At 63.0% G+C, this 17952-nt stretch overlaps 1 protein-coding gene across 1 annotated transcript in view; it reads left to right on the top strand.

Moving 5' to 3' along the window:
* STK32C (serine/threonine kinase 32C) overlaps positions 1 to 17952 on the top strand; it is a 71830-nt gene that overhangs the window by 30978 nt on the left and 22900 nt on the right. The window contains exon 2 of the mRNA XM_055560024.1: positions 7814 to 7869. Within this exon, the coding sequence (XP_055415999.1) occupies positions 7814 to 7869 (56 nt within the window). The remainder of the gene's footprint in view (positions 1 to 7813; positions 7870 to 17952) is intronic.

Genomic DNA, 17952 nt, shown 5'->3' with positions numbered 1-17952 from the left:
TGTGTGTATAAGCATGCAAACACAATGCAGACACACACATGTGCACATACACACCTTCCTGGGCAGGCAGCCTGTGGTACCCCCACCCTGGCACCCTGGGCACTCGATTGCTCATGGATCCCCTGGAGCGCCCCGGCTCTGAAAATCCAGAAAAGAGAAAGTGCTGGTGAGGGTGTGGGGGACGGTGTGTGTGTGTGTGTGCGCAAGCACATGCGCACGCGCACGCACTCAGTCGCTAAGTCGTGTCTGACTCTTTGCAACCCCTTGGACTGTAGCCAAGGACAGGCTCCTCTGTCCATGGCATTCTCCAGGCAAGAACACTGCAGTGGGTCGCCATGCCCTCCTCCAGGGGATCTTCCTGATCCAGGGATCAATCCTGTGGCATCTTCTGTGCCTTCTGCATCGCAGGCAGATTCTTCACCGCTGAGCCACCCGGGAAGCCCAGGGGACAGTGTAACGGTTCCTAAAAAAGACTGAATCGCCATTCAGTCCAGTGGTTCCACTTTCAAGTGTTCATCCAAAGGGCTGAGAGCAGGCCTCAGAGAGGACCCCGGAGCCCTCGTCCATGTCGAGGAGACGTGGAGGCAGCCTGGTGTCCCCTGGGTGCAGAGATAGGCCGTGGGCTCTCCATGCCCTGGAGTATCCCTCGGCCCCGAGAAGGAAGCCCATTCTGGCACGTGGACCTGGAGGACAGAGGCTGGGCGGTGAGCCCCGCGGCAGAGCCATAGGCCTGCGTCCGTGTTCCCGGCAATGCTGCTCGGAGGCACCTGGGGCCTCGCTGCCCCTCGCTTCAGCTCCAGCCCTCGGTCCACCCATCCTCCGTGGGGAAGGCGGCAGGGCCTCGGCCGAGAGCCCAAGGCTGCAGATGGAAAGATGTGGGCAGACGAGCGTTTTCCAGTCCCTGAGCCGAGACTGGCATCTCGCCGCGTGCGGGCCTCGACCTCTAGCCAGGCCCTCCCCGTGTCCCCAGCCGTCAGGACCGTCTCCTTTTCCCTCCAGGGGCCGGCTCCCTGCACGCAGCCCAGGGCCTGCCGCTGCCGCCCGGGATGCAGGTCCTGCTCTGATCACGTGTCCCACCAGGCCCGCTTTCAGGGGTCGGGGCTGGGCTGGTGCGGATGCAGGCCTGGGGGGCTGCCCGCTCCCATGGTGCCTGGCTCTGACTCTCTCCTAGCGGTCTGCGCCCTGGCCCAGATTCTCTTCCTAGAGGACCCAATGCTGTACTGCCAGAATTGGCCCTCAGCATACAGGAGGCACACTCCCCAGAATCCATTCACGTGTGCTGGGATCTCCCACCGTGCTGAGGAGGGCGGGGTGCCCAGAAGGCGGGGCGGGGTCGTGTCAGGACAGGGGTTGGCGTTCTTTGCTGGGCAGACCTGCCTTGGGGCTCGGGATTCTGTTTGGGCTCCTCCTCCCCTCCCCTGCCCCCACCCACCAGCTAAGCCAGGGCGCCCCTCCCAGCACCCGGGGCCTTGGTGCCCTCCCGTCTGTCTGCACGTCTGGTCTGCGGGCCCTGGGCAGCTTTCATGGCTGGTGAGGGGGCCCGGAGGCCTGTCCTGCTGGTTGTACTGGCACCGGGTGAACCCAGCTGATGGAGGCAGCCAGAGATGGGCCTTGGGCTGCAGGACCCCCTGGGTGGCCTGGGGGTGGCACGGCTGCCCAGTCTGGACAAGTGGAGAGCCTGTCCACCTCAGGTGACCTCCCTGCGGCGCCGAGGAGCTGGGCCCAGCGGTGGAGACACTGTATCGATCCGACGGTTGGCTTAATCACTAATTCATGACAGTGCCGGGGCTCTGGAGACGCTGCTGTCAGGCGCCGGAACACGCGTCAAACTCGAGTGGGATGGGAGCCAGAATAAAGAGGGGGGCCTCTGCAAGGGTCCCCGAGGCCCTGGGTGGGCAGTGTGGCCTCGGCCACCTGCTGGTCCCCAGCCAGCCATGCGGGCCCCTGCCCCCGCACCCCAGGCGCAGACTATTCCAGAACCCGGGCCCCCAGAGGCCTGCACTCTGCCTCCTGGCAGCTGCCACATCCTGGCGTGTCTGTCTCTCAGAGGGACGGGCTGAGGGCATGCCCCTGCCTTCCGGCTGGGCGCCAGGCTGGCGGGAGAGGCGCAGTGGGGGAAGGCACAGGGCTCTGGGTGCCCCACCCCCACCAGATGGGCTGGGGGGCACGGGTGGACATTGAGGCCCAGAGCGGGCAATGAGTGCTCCGAGGGGCCTGCAGGGGCTTCCAGGACAAGGGCCTGAGGGTGCAGGTGGGCAGGGCCCCTTGGGTGCAGGAGTGTCTCAGATGGACGGACGCGCTGGCCTTGGTGTGGGGGTTGCCGGGAAGACGGCCCCCACCCCGACAAGGGGCAGAGCCAGGGCCCGGGGGCTGCGGGAAGGGTGCTCGGGCTACCAGAGGAGGCCTGTCTCCTGTCCAGGGGCCTGCCCGTGCCGCCCGGGGCAGGAGGTGGAGGGGGTGGGGCTGCCTGACGGGTCCTCCCCTGTGGTGGGCGGTGCACGCGCTGCTTGGCGGTTGCCCGGTGCCCAGGAGCGGCCTGAGGGTGCCCTCCCCGCTTCTCGGGAACCTGGCGTGCCGGCCACAGAGCACACGATTCCGTTTTCCGCCTTTCACCCTGGATGAGAGTCCAGGGGTCTCCGGACATCCTTGGGGCCCAAGGAAGCCCCTGGTCACAGGGCCTCCCGCGAGGTGGGGCGGGCAGTGGAGAACCGAATCCTTCTCGTCCTGGGTCCCTCAGAGACGCTCAGGGATGCCCGCCCCGCACCCTGTTGCTCTGAGAAGTAAACACGATGTTGACCGTGGGGCCCTGCGGACGGCCTGCTCCTGGCCCCTGTGTCTCGGTCCCCGCAGACCTTCAGTGGGGTGGACGAGCGGTGATGAGCAGGTCAGGGCCTCGGCATGTCCATGAGGCGCCCGTCTGCTGACCAGGCCCCTGCGTGTGCCCATGTCCATCACAGGAGGGCTGGCTGGGCGCCCCAGGAGGCGGGGTGGGCGCCCTGGGAGCCTGGCCAGGTGCCCCGGGAGGCAGGGTGGGCGCCCCGGTAGGCAAGGTGGGCGCCCCAGGAGGCAGGGTGTGTGTCCCGGGAGGCTGGCCGGGCGTCCCAGTAGGCGGGGTGGGTGACCCGGGAGGCTGGTCGGGTGCCCCAGGAGGCAGGGTGGGCGCCCCGGGCGGTGGGGTAGGCCTGGGCCTGGGTGTGTGGCCAGACGGGAACCACTCTGTGGCCACACAGGTCTGCGGGCCTCGGAAGCGTTGGGTGATTTTCTCTGACAAGTTTTCTGGGTCAGTTCAGTCACCTTGGGCATGAATGTCCACAACGCGTGACATGGGGTTTGTGACCACCCTTTCCACGTGATCCCCGCTTTCGGGTGGGTTCTCTCAAGGCCAAGAATACTCTGAGGGCCTAGGTACCCAGGGGAGGTGGGCTGGCCTGGATTCCGGCTCCAGCCCAGGGCCGGGCCTGCCCCCCGGATGCAGCTGCCACGCTGTCTTGGACCACGGGAGGCCGGACGTGGGGGCGGGGGTCGTGAGCCGGGCTGCCCCTCCAGGCCTTTGGGGAGCGTCCACCCCCGGGCTCCCGCATCCTTGCTGGTAGCCATGGTGGTGACTCACGACTCAGCCGTCTATTTTTACTCTGCCTTGCTTTCCTCACTGGAGGCAGCTTTGTCTGTTTTAAGAAAAGCCCCAGCCTGTGGGAGCAGTGCCGTCTGCACCTGGAATCTGAGGGGACCCTGCATGCTCCATCCATGGCTTGTCGGGAGGGGCCTCGGCCCCATGGGGGTGGGCGCTGACCCGGGTGCTGAACCCTGACAGCGGTCGGTGCCAGGGCGTCCTGTTCTCGTGTGGAAAAGAAAGCTGGGCCAGGTGTGCACGAAGTGCTGATGGCTTTATTGTGGGGGAAAAGTGTTCAGACATTACTGGCCTTCTTGCTTCGGGTCTGGTGGTTCCTGCCCAAGAGGCAGCTTTCGACTTTCTCTGCTGCTTCGCTGGGTACTCGGGGGGCCGCTTCCCCTCTCCTCCCTACTCTCCTCTGCCCGTGGCCTTCCCCTGCTGGCCACCAGCGGGATCGACGGTGCAGGCTGAGGGTGACAGGGCCACCACGCCACCTGTGTCCGGGTGGTACAGGGACAGTAAGTCTCCCTGGACACAGGGCTGTCGGAGCGTCAACCCCGCTTCCAGAAAGGAGCTCCTTGCATTTTCCTGGGGGTGGTGGTCTCCTGGGGAAGCCCGTAGATCAGACGAGAAACACCCCATCTGGGAACATGGCTGAGGACCCCGTGGGGAACAGAGCTCTGTCTGGGCCCCTGGGCTTTAGTGCTGAGATGGTAATAAGGAAAGTGGCCCATGGCCCCGGGGCTCAGGCCGGTGATTATGGCCCAAGCAGGGCCCGCGGAGAGGATGCTGTGGGTTCCTGCGAGGCCGTGGGTGCTGCTGGGAGCTGGTGTGGGCACCATGACCCTTGTGAAATAGAATTAAAACCTCCTTCCACTCATGCTTAGTTGGCTGGGTCAAAATGACCTATTTTCATAGCAACCGCTGTGCTTCCAATGGCCAGCTCAGCACATGAAAGCCCTCCTCGAAGAATAAGTGTTCTCAAAACCCTTGTTTTAAAATATTTATCCACCTCAAGAGGAGTCTGTGCCCGTGTGGCCGCAGGGCCCCCTGGTGTCCTTGCGGGCCCGAGCAGACACGTGCAGGACTCAGGTTCCCAACAGAGATGGGTCAAGATCAGACAGGACTGCCGGGGCCTCTTAACGGCGCTGTGAGCTGGGAGGTGTCGGATGCAGGGACAAGTGTGCTGAGCGTCCCGGCGACTCCCCTCCCCCTGGAGCCTTGTTCCTCTGCTCCTTGGCACCGGCGCCCCCAGCGCCTCCCTGGGCCGCAGGGCCCTGCCCAGCAGTGGCCGGAAACTTGGGAGGAAAGTGGACACGGCGTGCCCCACCTCCTCTCTGCCCTGGGACCCCCGCCTCTGTGCACACACATGTTCCTCTGTTCACCTCGGGGGTCCGTCAGCCCCAGCCCCCTCCTCTGGTTGGTTCAGCGCAGGGGGACTTGACCTGCGTTTTCAGGGTGCCCTCCGTGACCTGGTGTGAGCGGTGCGGCTCTCACTGCATCCTCCGGATTGCAGCCTCGCTGTCGCAGACCCACCCCCTCTGTTGTGACAGGTCCCTGGCAGGGGTCTCCTTTGTTCCGCTGTCATCGAAGGCCCAAAGGAGAGCCAGAGGTAGGCTGAAAGCCTCACCCTGGCACCGGGCGAGGGTGGGGGGCTCACAGGGTGTGCCGTCCTGCCCAGAGTGGGTCCAGAGGCTGCTGTGTTGCCAAAGCCAGCCTGGGTGCGGGAGGGGCCCAAAGCGGCCTCTGGGGCTCAGGTTCTCGGGGGGCTGTGAGGCAGGGTCTGGAGACGGGTGGGAGCCAGCCTGTGTGGTGGCCCTGCGGGTGGGCAGGGGTAGACTGGGTATGGGCGTCAGGGCGGAGCCGTGGCCCATGGGCCCCCGGGGCCCCAGTCACTGGAGCTCAGAGTGACCCTGGTCAGTGGGTGGGCTCGAGGCTCACCTGGAGGGGTCCAGGCCAGCCCCACCTTGGACCACCCTCAGGGACGATCCCTGCTCGTGGCTTCTGGTCTGACGCCGTGTGCACCTGCCAGGCGCTGGGCCTGCCCCGGAACTCAGACCCAGCGCTCCTGAGACGCCTGGCAGACGCATCCGGGCTCCCTTCCCCCACTTCTAATGGGCAGCTCCCCTCATCGTCCACCACGCGGTCTGCGGTCTGGGATCTGCAGCCATCTTACTGGTGTCTCAGGAAGCAGGGAGAGTTGTGTCAAAACCACAGGCTGGCACTACGGACTGCCCGGTGCAGACCACAGGCCGGGGGCGCCAGGCCAGCTCCCGGAGCGCTCGGCCTGCCCCACGGCCTGGCTCGGTGCTCGGGGCCTCTGACGTCTCTGCCGACCCGCCCACTCAGCCCCGCGAGGAGCCCCCTTACGGGCAGGCACAGGGCTGCCCTGTGTTTCTGGCCTCTTCTTTAATGCAGCTTCATTCCCATTTTCTTCTGCTGGAAACACGAAAGTCCAGGATTCGTGGTTTTCTCTAAAAGCAACGATTTGTTTGCTGAGCACCTTGCCAGCTCATGGCTCGGAGGCGCCCATGCTCGGGGCTCTGCTGGGGCCGTGGGCAGCAGGGCACGCAGCGCCCAGGGAGGGAGGCACCACTGTCTGCCCTGGGCCCCTGTCTGGGCGGCCTGGCCCGTGCACAGTGGACGCCTTCCACAGGCTCGGCGGTGGTTCCCACGGTGGACACGGACGCGGCCCCGTCCTCTGCTCTGCGCAGAAGCAGCCAAGCTGTGCTGACCGTGGGCACATGGGCGGGTGAGGAAGGAGCCGGGGGTCTTCAGGCAGCAACTGGCCAGATCCAGGAGCGGACTGGGCAGGCGGGTGGGGGGCTGGGCCCTGAGCCCTGCAGACCCATTCCCCAGCTGCTCGGTGCCCCACCCCTCTCCCCCGCTGCCCACTGGGACCTCCTTAGATCCTGAGGTCCCGCGGGCACCCGGGGCAGAGGGCAGTCCTGAGATGGCTGAGGGACACTGTCCCTGCAAGGACCAGGTCGCCCGCACCTGCCTCGCGGGGCGTGAGAGCTGTGCAGCGTTCCCGGGTCTGTCCGGCGCCGGCCTGCAGGCACTGGCCTGCAGGCTTGGAAAGGCTTCTCACGGACGGGCCTGTGCGTGGGGGAGCGCGTCTCAGGAGTCCGTGACACGTACAAACACTGGACTCTCCCCGGGGCTCGGGGGCTCTGTGTCAGACTCCATGGAGAAAGTCCAGGAAGTGAGGTCTTGAGGGGTCTCTCTTAGACATGGGCGGCTCTGTTACCATCCCGGGGCCCTTACAAGCCCCCCTTGAGCTGGTCCGGAGACACCTGCGGGGCACAGCCCCCGAGGCTGCGGGAGGGGTGACCGAGGGTCTTTGTGGGTTTGCGGTGCCTCTCGCTGGGGGCTGCTCTGGACGCCGTGTGCTCTGATCATGTCCCGTCTGTGGGCAGCGTGGCCTGGCCTCCCCCTACAGTGCGCCCAGGAGCAGGTGCTGCCTGGCCCCGGGGCCCCCTCTTTGCCTTGGCTCAGGCCCCCCCTGCAGCACCATGGCTGACCTGACCCCTCTTAGGGTGAGGTGGACTGCTGGGTGCCTGCAGGGGCGCCCTGCAGTGTTGGGGGGCTCCCTGAATTGTGGGGGGAATCCCCAGAGTGTCAGGGGCTCCCTGCAGTGTTGGGGGCTCCCTGTAGTGTTGGGGGGCTCCCTGCAGCACTAGGGGCTGCCTACATTGTGGGGGCTCCCCATAGTGTCTATCGGGGCTCCCTGAAGTATTGGGGGGCTCCCTGCAGTGTTGGGGACTCTCTGCATTGTAGGGGGCCCCCTGGAGTGTCAGGGGCTCTCTGCAGTGTCAGGTCTTTCTGCAGTGTTGTGGTCTCCCTGCAGTGTTGGGGGCTCCCTGCAGTGTTGGGGGCTCCCTGCAGTGTTGAGGTCTCCCTTCAGTGTTGGGGTCTCCCTGCAGTGTTGGGGGCTCCCTGCAGTGTTGAGGTCTCCCTGCAGTGTTGGCGTCTCCCTGCAGTGTTGGGGGTCTCCCTGCAGTGTCGGGGTCTCCCTGCAATGTTGTAGTCTCCCTGCAGTGTTGGGGTTTCCCTGCAGTGTTGGGGGTCTCCCTGCAGTGTTGGGGTCTCTCTGCAGTGTTGGGGGTCTCCTTGCAGTGTGGGGGCTCCCTGCAGCGTGGGGGCCTGGCGGGCACCAGTCTTGCTGCCCCCTCACCTGGTGCCCCTCTGCTCTCTCTGCAGTGAGCCTGGACCACTTCCAGATCCTGCGTGCCATCGGGAAGGGCAGCTTCGGCAAGGTAAGGCTGAGGGCAGGGCCGGGCTGGACGCGTGTGGGTGAGGCCAGCTGCCTGGGTCTGGTGGAGCGTGTGGGTATGCTTCCCACAGGGCAGGCCAGTGATGCTAGGGGCCTCGGGTGGGCTGCCCCTGAGCCCGCCACCACTAGGCTCTCCTGGCCCAGGTCTCTGGGTTCCTGTAGCTCGGCCGGGAGCTGGGGGTGCAGATGGCACATCCCTGGGCTCTTCTGGGGCCGAGACCCTGAGGCCACTTGCCCTTCACACGAGCCCCGTTCTACAGCAGCAGCAGAGTGGCTTGAGCCCGGGAGGGACGTGCTTGAGAAGCTGCTCCGTGGGGGCCGGCCCCCTGTGTCTGGAGCCCAGAGGCCAGGCCTGTGCTGGCCGTCCCTCCAGGCAGGCAGGGGCAGGACCCAGGTGGCGGCCACGCGGCCCTGCCCCACACTGGCCCCTCAAGCCCGTTCTCCACTTTCTCGTGGCCGAATCCAAGCTCCTGATTGCAGCCTTATCCTGCCCGGAGATCGGGGGTAATTATAACTCCAAGAGGCTGAACAAGCCTCTGCAAAGGTTAGAATTAGCTCCCGGGACTCTGCCTGATGGGCCTGTTGTAAATGAGTCACTTTTGAAAGGACAGTTGCTTTTCGGCTCCGAGGCTGGGGCTCCGTGTCTCAGCCCAGGAGGCTCGTGCCGGCACCGCAACGCCCTTGCCCAGCCCCCGGCCCCGCGTCACACCCAGTGCTGCCTCGGGTTACGGGCCGGGGGGATTGTAAGCCAGAGAAATGAGCCCCTTGGCACAGAGGCCCTGGAGTGCTCCGTGCGTTAGGGGGCGAGGACTGCTACCGTCTCTGGGGCCAGGACCCAACTGGTGGACCCCGGCCTTCTGTCGGTTGTGCAGAGACGGTTGATCCAAAAGATGAGGTTCTTGGTTGGTGAGTGTGTCAGACTTTGATGGCACCTGGGATAGTCTCTGCCACCTGGCCTCTCCCAATGGAGAATGGGGGTGTGGGAGGTGGGTGGGCAGGTGGAGCCTAGAGGAAGCTGCCTCCCCCACTAGGGGGAAGGCAAGACGTCAGCCAAGACCAGGTTTGGGAGGGATGGCTTCGGGGTCAACCAGGTGTTCCCAAAGTGGGCCTGGGAAGGAGATTGGGGACCCTCAGGGCAAAGACTGACCGGGGAGGTGAGGCCGGTGAGGCTGGTGGCCTGGCGCTGAGCCGTCCTCACCCCCCACCCCCAGGCTGGGCCCTCTGCACCCCTGCCCGGCGATGGTCCTCCCGCCTCACGAGCACAGCGGGCCGCCCTTCTGCCCACAGTCTCCGCCGACCCCAGGATTCTGGCTCCTCCAGCCAGGTCTTGGCTTTGAAAAGCCGGGTCCCAGAGATGGGTCTGTGTGCAGTGGAGAGACAGGAGGGCCCAGAGACAGGGCTGGTGTGGGGTGACAGGAAGGCCCAGAGACAGGGCTGGTGGAGTGGAGAGACAGGAGGGCCCAGAGACGGGGCTGGCGTGGGGTGACAGGAAGGCTCAGAGACAGGGCTGGTGGAGTGGAGAGACAGGAGAGCCCAGAGACAGGGCTGGCGTGGGGTGACAGGAGGGCCCAGAGACGGGGCTGGCGTTGGGTAACTAGAGGAAGCGTGGGGTCCTGCCAGGCTTTTATCTCAGATGCAAGTCACTGTGTAATTGTAGGGGAGCTTCCTGCTTCCTAATTGGGCCCCCAGTCAGGCCTCCAGGGGTCCCTGGGCCGTGGAACCGGGTGCCAGGGCGTGTCTGGCCCCTCCGCTTCTTCCCGTGGCCGGGGCGGCGACCCCGCCAGGAGAGGGGCGAGGCCTTGGAGTCTGCTTCCATACACAGGCAGGGCCGCGTGTGCAGCTGTCTGCGCGTGCCCTTGTTTCAAAGGGTGTGCGAGGGCTCAGGCATGCCCAGACACCCAGTGAAGACTGGCCTTAGAGACCACTGGGAGCCACCTTCAGCCCAGCGGGTGTGAAGGGCAGCCGCCCGGATGCGCCCCCACACCCCCGATGGATGCAGGCACAGGGGCTGGCGTGTCGAATGACCTGTCTGTCCCCGGCGAGGTGGCCGTTCACCTCATGGCGGCTCCAGCTTTAGGGGAGAGTGCCTGGAGACGGATTATCCAAACTCGCTGTATCCGGTCCTGAGGGCAAGACTGGACGTTGTGTCTGGTTTTGTTTCCAGTCTTTTACGACGGTAAGTTACCCGTCACATGAAAGGTGCCGCCGAGCCGTGTTTAAGTGCCAGCTCAGTGGCATTAAGCGCCTCCCTTCTGTCGTGTGGCCGTCAGCCCGTCACCCCTGGGCTCTCTGCATCCGGTCCAACTGAACCTCCGCACCCTGTGAACAAACCTCGTCCTCCCCCAAGCTCCAAGTTCTCGGAGATATCGTCTCCCAGGATAGAGGGCCTTGTTTTCCGAGGCAGAACGGAAGCCGTGAGTGGTGAGAGCCCAGCCCGCGCTGGCATGGGGGTGGATGGGGCTCTGTTGCCTGGTCTTCCGGGTCATCTTGGCCACCCGGCTACACGAGGAAGCTGGCCTTCCTCAGAGCAGAGAGGCTGGGTGGGAGCGGAGCTGCCCACTGGCCACTTCCCGTTCAGCTCCAGGCCCCCATGCGGCGCTGGGTGCTGGGGCTCCCCTGGCCGTGCCAGCAGTGGGCCCCGGGGGCTCAGGTGAGCACCGCAGTGCAGCTGGGCTGTGGGCCTGCGTGGGCCACCTTGGTGTCCGTACATGAAATCTCAGACTGCAAGGGACACCTCGGTCCAGAGAGCTGAGGGGGTGAGCAGACAAGCAAGTGTCCTCAGTGCGGACGGGTGGGGCTGGCAGGCCCCCAGGGAGGCTGGGCCTGCTCATGGTCTCTGCCCTCCCGGGCCCGCTCTCCCCGGCTCAGCTCAAGGTGACCTCTGGGCAGTTGTGGGGGGCCCTGGGGGTCAAACCTCTGCCTCTGGGGGCCCCAGGGAGTCCGAGTGTGGCTGGGCTTAGCCAGCTGCCACCTCGAGCAGGTGTTTGGGAAACCACCATTGTAAAGAAATGGTTGTTACGAATGGTAAATTATCAGCATATTAATTTTTTGTCTACAAAGATTGGTCCCCCCAAAAGCAGAGATGTCCGTTGGGCTGGCCTGAGTGTGGACACCCCAGCCTTACCTCCCCTCCTGCTCCCCGCCCCTCCTCCTGTGCCAGCCTGGCCTGGCCTGCGGCTGCCGTGGGGAACCTCAGACCACCCCTGGCTCAGGGGTGGGAACACCAGCCCCATGGACCAAGCTGCAGACTCCAGACTGCCGCCTCTGCCCACCCCCCCACTGGGGCTGGCGTGTGGGGTCTTCTCCACCTCTGCCCCAGCTTCCAGGTCTGGCTCATTAAACACCAAACTCCCAGAGGCCTGTTTCTGTGGCATTGGCTGTGGCTTCGTCTCTGCTGAGTTCACAAACCCCAGGGTAGCTCCAGCCTCAGGACTGGGGGGTCCTATGGGTGAGGGAGGAAGGGCCCCCTCATCCTGTGCTGGGGAGCCCCCTGCCCCCCACCAAGGTGAACTCTCCTCAGTACCCTGGATACATCCTTGTAAGGACCCCACCCTCAGGCTAAAGCAAGGCCACCCTCAGATTTCTTTCTTCCAAACATGCCCCTCCTCCCACTTCCAGCTGGGGGGTCCACTGGGATTCAGTCCTTGGCTCTGAGAAGCCCCCAGCCCCTACCTGTCACCGGATCGAGAACCCCCCACCCCACCCCGGGGCCCTAAACTGGCGTGGGCACAGCTTTCAGGAAGCTTCGCTGCTCTGCCCATCTCGGCATATGGACGGTGCCCAGCGGAGCCTGAAGGAGAGCCCTGGGCTTTCCAGGATGCCCGCTGACCCCCGGGGCCCCATGGCAGCTCTGCTTCCCTGGAGGATGGACCGCTTCCCCTCCTTGACCCCTCCAGCTGCCCTGGGGCCCAACTTGAGGGCTGTGGCCTCCGTGCTCTGGTCTCCTGGAGTCCCCGCTGGTCTGTGCATCCCCCGCCTGGACACCTGTCTCCCTATCTCGGCCCAGGCGAGCCTGACATGTGGCCGGACTCCAGGCCTCTCTGTTCCCGGCTGCCCTGTTTTCCACACATGTAGCCCCGGGCCCCTGACCCAGGACTTATGGGGCTCCCATGGGGAGGGGCCTGGGAGGAAGGGTCTGCCTGTCCAAGGCCAGGCCCTGCCTCCTTCTGGGGCCGTCGGGGAACCTGGAAGGGCCCAGTCCAGCCTTCAGGCTGCATCCAGGCTCCAGCTGCCCAGAGCAGGGCCCGTACTCAGCAGCTGCCAGGAAGTAGGGTTCTTTTCAAGTGTGACAGGCGTAAGCTACCCCCACAAGCCTGGGCCTCCCCAGTTCTGTCCAATTGAACGACCTGGCTGCTGTTTCCTCCAAGGCAGATCATTTAAGGTGGAATAATTAAGACTTGGAAAAAATCGGTCTATTTTTCTGTGGGTGTAGGCGATGGCCCAGCTTTCAAATGTGCCCCTGCCCGTGTTGTGTGTCTGTGTGTGTGTGCGCCTCTGTGTGTGTTTGTGTGTGCATGTGTGTCTGTGTGTGTCTCTGTATGTCTGTCTGTGTCTCTCTGTGTGTGCCTGTGTGTGTACATGTGTGTACGTTTCTGTGTGTGTCTCTATTTGTGTCTGTGTGTGTCTATGTGTCTGTGTGTGTCTATGTGTCTGTGTTTATGTGTGTGTGCCTGTGTGTGTCTGTGTGTGTTCCTCTGTGTGTGTACATGTGTATCTCTGTGTGTATGTGTGCGTCTCTGCCTGTGTGTGTATGAGTGTGTGCCTGTGTGTACATGTGTGTACGTGTCTGAGTGTGTGTCTGTGTGTGTACCTGTGTGTGATATGTGTGCCTGTGTGTGTGCATGTATGTCTCTGTGTGTGTGCATGTGTGTCTGTGTGTGTCTCTGTATGTGTGTGTCTCTCTGTGTGTGCCTGTGTGTGTACCTGTGTGTGTACATGTGTGTGCCTGTGTACATGTGTGTACGTGTCTGTGTATGTCTCTATTTGTGTCTGTGTGTGTCTATGTATCTGTGTTTATGTGTGTGTGCCTGTGTGTGTCTGTGTGTGTGTCTGTGTGTGTGCCTCTGTGTGTGTACATGTGTGTCTCTGTGTGTATGTGTGCCTGTGTGTATGGGTGTGTCCCTGTGTGTACATGTGTGTACGTGTCTAAGTGTATCTCTGTGTGTGTCTCTGTGTGTGCCTGTGTGTGACGTGTGCCTGTGTGTGTCTGCATGTGTGTCTGTGTGTACATGTGTGTCTGTGTCTCTCTCTGTGTGTACATGTGTGCTTGTGTGCGCATGTGTGTACATGTGTACGTGTCTGTCTCTGTGTGTACATGTATGTATGTGTGTCTCTCTGTGTGTGTATGCGTGTGTGTACATGTGTGTGTGTGTCTGTGTGTCTCTCTGTGTGTGTACCTGCTTGTGTGTACGTGTGTGTGTCTCTGTGTGTGTGTACCTGTGTGTGTCTGTGTATCTCTGTGTGTGTGTACCTGCATGTGTGTACGTGTGTGTGTGTGTGTGTGTGTGTGTGTGTCTGTGTCTGTGCAGCGGGCCCTCCCCAGCACCGCAGGCAAGGTCTGTTCTGCATCCAGAAAACTGGTCTCCAGCTCCAGGCCACACTTGGCAGGGTTACCACAGGACCTGCTGATGGGCGCTCAGAGCCCCCGAGTGCGTGGATCAGGGAAGGCTCGGTTGAGGGGCACCCCCCGAGCACCTTCCAAGACCACGCTGACCCTCGGGCTGGGGCCACGGGCTGCTGTACAGGTGGGGGCGTCCTTGGCTCTTTTTGCTGCTCCTCCCAAAAGCCTGGACTCTCTCCCTGGGGTTCTGATTACCTGAGGACACGGAAGCTGTGTGTTTAGTTTTAGATCAAACGTCTGTCACTTCCCCACCTTCTTCCTGGTGGTGGGTGGTGGGCGGTGGAGGCAAGAATCAAATACCTGCCCGCCTTCCCAGATGCAACCTGCCCAGGAGCCGCTGCCTTCCTGCTCCCATCACTGCCGCCCCCTCGCCCTGCCTTCCTTTCCTGCCCGCCCGGCCTCCTCCTTGGGCCTCCAGGCAGCCTCCCTGCTCTCCGGAGGCCGTCCTCTCCGTCCGGCCCCCTCCCTGCTTCTCAGGAGGCCGTCCTCTCTGCCAGGCCCACCTGGGGCTGTGCCTCACTCTGGCCTTCCTCTCCTGCCCACCCGGCCCCCTCCCTGCGTCCTCAGGAGGCCGTCCTCTCCGCCCGGCCCCCTCCCTGCTTCTCAGAAGGCTGTCCTCTCCCCGGGGCCCACCTGGGGCTGTGCCTCACTCTGGCCTTTGTTTACAACCAGTGATACTACTTTGATACTCAGAACAAAGAAAGCGTTCAGTTTTGGAAAAGCACTTCATCCGGAATGGAGCATTTTTAATCGGCCAGCTCTGCTGCTCTGTCATCCGTCCGTCTGAGTCCTCGGGGCTCCACCCTGACTCGGGGGCTCCACCCTGACTCGGGGACTCCGTTTATTCTAACCCGGGGCCTTCAGCGCCTTTACAGCCCGGCTTGTGCCCCTCCACAGCGTCAGCTGCTCTCACGTACTCATATTTCACATTGAACTTTCAAATACATTTTGTCAAGCTCAGAAATAACCTCACTGAAATTTGGGCAGGACTTGCACTTTGAGAGTAAACAGGAGGAAAGCTGGCGTTGTGCGCAGCTGGGGCCCCTCACGTTTCTGTCGTGTTGGTTATATGTTGCTCGCATGGTTGTTTCATGTCGAGCTGTTATGTATCATCTTCTTTGTCGCTGCGGATGGTTCTCTTTTCCAGCCTTCCTTCCGGTTTATTGGAGATGGTGGCTTCTGTGTCCCCGCCCACCGTCCTGCCCTCTGTCCCCGCTGCCCTCTGCCTCCCCGCAGCTGCTGAGGGCAGGGCGTGCCGGGCGGGGGGCGGGGGTGGCCCCGGTCGTGGCTCATGCACCCTCCCCAGGTGTGGGCAGGTGGGCCCTTGCTTTGTCACCTGTGGATGACCCATCCTGGGAACAGCAAGGCCCCATCCTGGCTTAGCCAGGGGCGTTTGGGACCAGATATTCTCTGCACTGAAGTGTTACATTCCTGCTGATGCAGTCCGGGGGGCAGGGGTGGGTCTGCAGAGCCCCCAGAAGTGGGCAGCCGGCCAGCCGGGCTGTATCAGGAAGCAGATGTCGAGGCTTCTGGTGGGCACAGCCCTGTGGGAGGAGACCACCTCCTGGGGGCCGGGCTGGGGCGTCCCTCTGCAAGTCCCAGGGGGCCCGGGCCTGGACACGGCGCTCCGCACAGTGGGCAGGACGTGCTGTTTGACCAGGAGCACCCCAGCTCTCTCCTGCACCCCGGCCCCTGTGCCCCCCAGGCCTGGTCCTGACTGTAGGTGGTTCCTGCCCCCACTGCCCAGGCCTCCTCTTACCCACTGCCCTGCGTGCCCTGCACCTCATGGCACCCTTTTCCTTTGCATTTGCACGAGGGCTGGGCTGGGCTGCCATGGGGCCTCTGGGGTGCCTGCACCGTTGGTGTTTGGGTGGGTGGGCCTGGCCACCCTCTGCCCTCCTGCAGCCCGGGCCCATCGGGAGGCTGTGGGGTCCGAGGCAGGACACTAGATATGAAACGGGGCAGGGATGGGGGCGCTTCTCCGGCGGGAGACCCGGGGACCCTTCTCTGGCCACCTGGGCCCCGCCCGTGTGAGATGGGCGCCCTGCCCTCTCGCTCCTGCAGGGCTGATGGGAAATTATCTGGGGCTGAAAGGGAAGCGCTTGCCTCAGGGGACAGAGTGGCCGGCACCCGGGCCATGCCAGTTTACGGGGAGAGGACTGAGATGGTCCCAGCCACCTGAGGACTCCCCTGACCCGATCCTCAGGCGGACCTTGCAGGTGTGGCCAGGGGGGCGGGAGACGGGTTGCAGGCGGGCAGCCTCCCGGCCACGTCCCGGCCACGCCTCTCTCCCTGTTTTCAAGGCCCCCTGGGGAGGCCACCCCGCCCAGCCTCGCCCCTGCTGCCCTCTGAGGGAGAAGCCTGTGCTCACGGTTGCTATGGCAACGCCTGGGAGGATGGTGAATGCTCAGCGCTCCGAAGCGCGGCTGGGACATCTCGCCGAGTTAGCACCGCAGGAGCCGCTCTGGGTTCAGTGCCTCCCTCGTTGCGGAGATGCTCTGGGGGAGAGGGCGGCTGTGGCTGAGGCTCAGACGTGCCGGGTTCTGGAATGGAATGCGAGCCTGGCCGTCTGCAGCCGCCGGGGCGGGGGTGCTGCTGGAGACGGCTTTGCCTGCAGCCCGTGCTCGGCTCTGGCCCTTGCCATCAGCTTCCAGCTTCCTGAGCAGGCTCTTCACTCCTTCTCCTGAGATGTCCAGGTGCCAGATCTGGACACTGGCTCTTAGAGGTCGGTGCCTATGTGCCATGCCATGGACCTTCAGCCCAGGCTCCACCTTCCCACCACACCTCAGCTGCTGCCGCTCGGGTGGTCTCGGGAGCCGTGGGCAGCGTCTCAGAAGGAAAGGCAGTGGTGGGCGTCAACAGCATCCTCAGGGCCCTGCAGCCCCCATCCTGGGCCTGGGTGCTCACCGCACGCACCCAGACCTGGTTTTCCCATTAGGGCCCGCCCTCATGGGTCCCAGCCCTGGCTCCTCGGCCACCTGCTCCCACCGCTCTGCCCGCCCCAGCTCGCTACCCACACAGGGCAGGGCTGACCCATGGCTGCAGCCCGAGAGATGTCATGGAGCGGTCCCCACAGTCATGGACCCGTGCCTCTGGCCTTTGAGCAGGGTCTTGACTGGATTAGTTGGGATATAAGTTGGCTTGGTATTAATTTAAAAAAAAAAATTAGTAAAATGCACATAAGCTAAGGTTTGCCATCTTTATCGCTTTTAAGCACACAGTTCAGTGGCTTTGGGTCTACACACGTCATTGTACAGCCATTACCGCTTCATCGCCAGAGCTTTCTCATTTTCCCAAACTGAAACTCTGTTCCCCGTTAACACTAACTCACAGCACCCTTCCCTAGCCCTTGTCCAGTCGCTCAGTCCTGTCCAACTCTTTGCAAACCCATGGACTGCAGCATGCCAAGCCTCCCTGTCCGTCACCATCTCCTGGAGTTTACCCAAACTCATGTCCATCAAGTCGGTGATGCCATCCAGCCATCTCATCCTCTATGGTCCCCTTCTCTTCCCGCCTTCAGTCTTTCCCAGCACCAGGATCTTTTCCAGTGACTCAGCTCTTCGTATCAGGTGGCCAAAGTACTGGAGCTTCAGCTTCAGCATCAGTCCTTCCAGTCAACGTTCAGGGTTGATTTCCTTTGGGAGCGACCCAGCGCTGGTAACGTCTACTCTACTCTCTGTCTCTAGAGTCAGGCTTGTCCACGCAGCTTGTGAGGTGGGATCACACAGGGTCCCCGGTGGAGTGCATGTAGCCTGAGGTCCTCAGAGTTCACCCGGGCTGCAGCTCGTGTCAGAACCTCCTTCCCTCAGAGGCTGGATGGCGTCCTGTCCAGGATGTCGATGGTCCAGGTCCTGGATGGACCTCACTCCCTTCTCTGCTTGTCCCCTGATGGGCGCTGAGATTCTTTCCGCCTTTTCCTGGGTGTGAATCAGGCTTCCGTGAATGCGGGACTGCGAACCTCTGTTTGGGTCCCTGCTGTCAGTTCTCCTGGGCACACACCCAGTGATGGGATTGCTGGGTCACACGGTGCCCTGTGATATTTTAATGGTAGAGCTTTGATTTCTATCTAGGGCTCGTTTATTGGTGGCTCAGTGGTAAAGAATCTGCTTGCAGTGCGGGAGACCCGGGTTCAATCCCTGGTCGGGAAGATCCCCTGGAAGAGGAAATGGCAACCCACTCCAGTATTCTTGCCTGGGAAATTCCATGGACAGAGGGGCCTGGTGGGCTACAGCCCATGGGGTCACAAAGAGTCAGACATGACCGAGTGGCTCCCACACTGGCCTGTTCAGGATTTCAGGTTCTTTCATGCCCAGTTTGGATCGTTTTCTTCACTGCTCCGTTTTGTTCCGCTTTTTGTGCAGTCGTGTGTGTTGGTTGTGAGACGAGGGTGCCTGGGTTGGGACAGGCCCTTCACCGCCGAGCTCGCATGCGGACGCCAGGTCTGGA

This window comes from Bubalus kerabau, chromosome 22 (assembly GCF_029407905.1).
Source record: "Bubalus kerabau isolate K-KA32 ecotype Philippines breed swamp buffalo chromosome 22, PCC_UOA_SB_1v2, whole genome shotgun sequence".
Lineage (NCBI taxonomy): Eukaryota > Metazoa > Chordata > Mammalia > Artiodactyla > Bovidae > Bubalus > Bubalus kerabau.
This window is presented reverse-complemented; position numbering and strand designations above follow the sequence as displayed.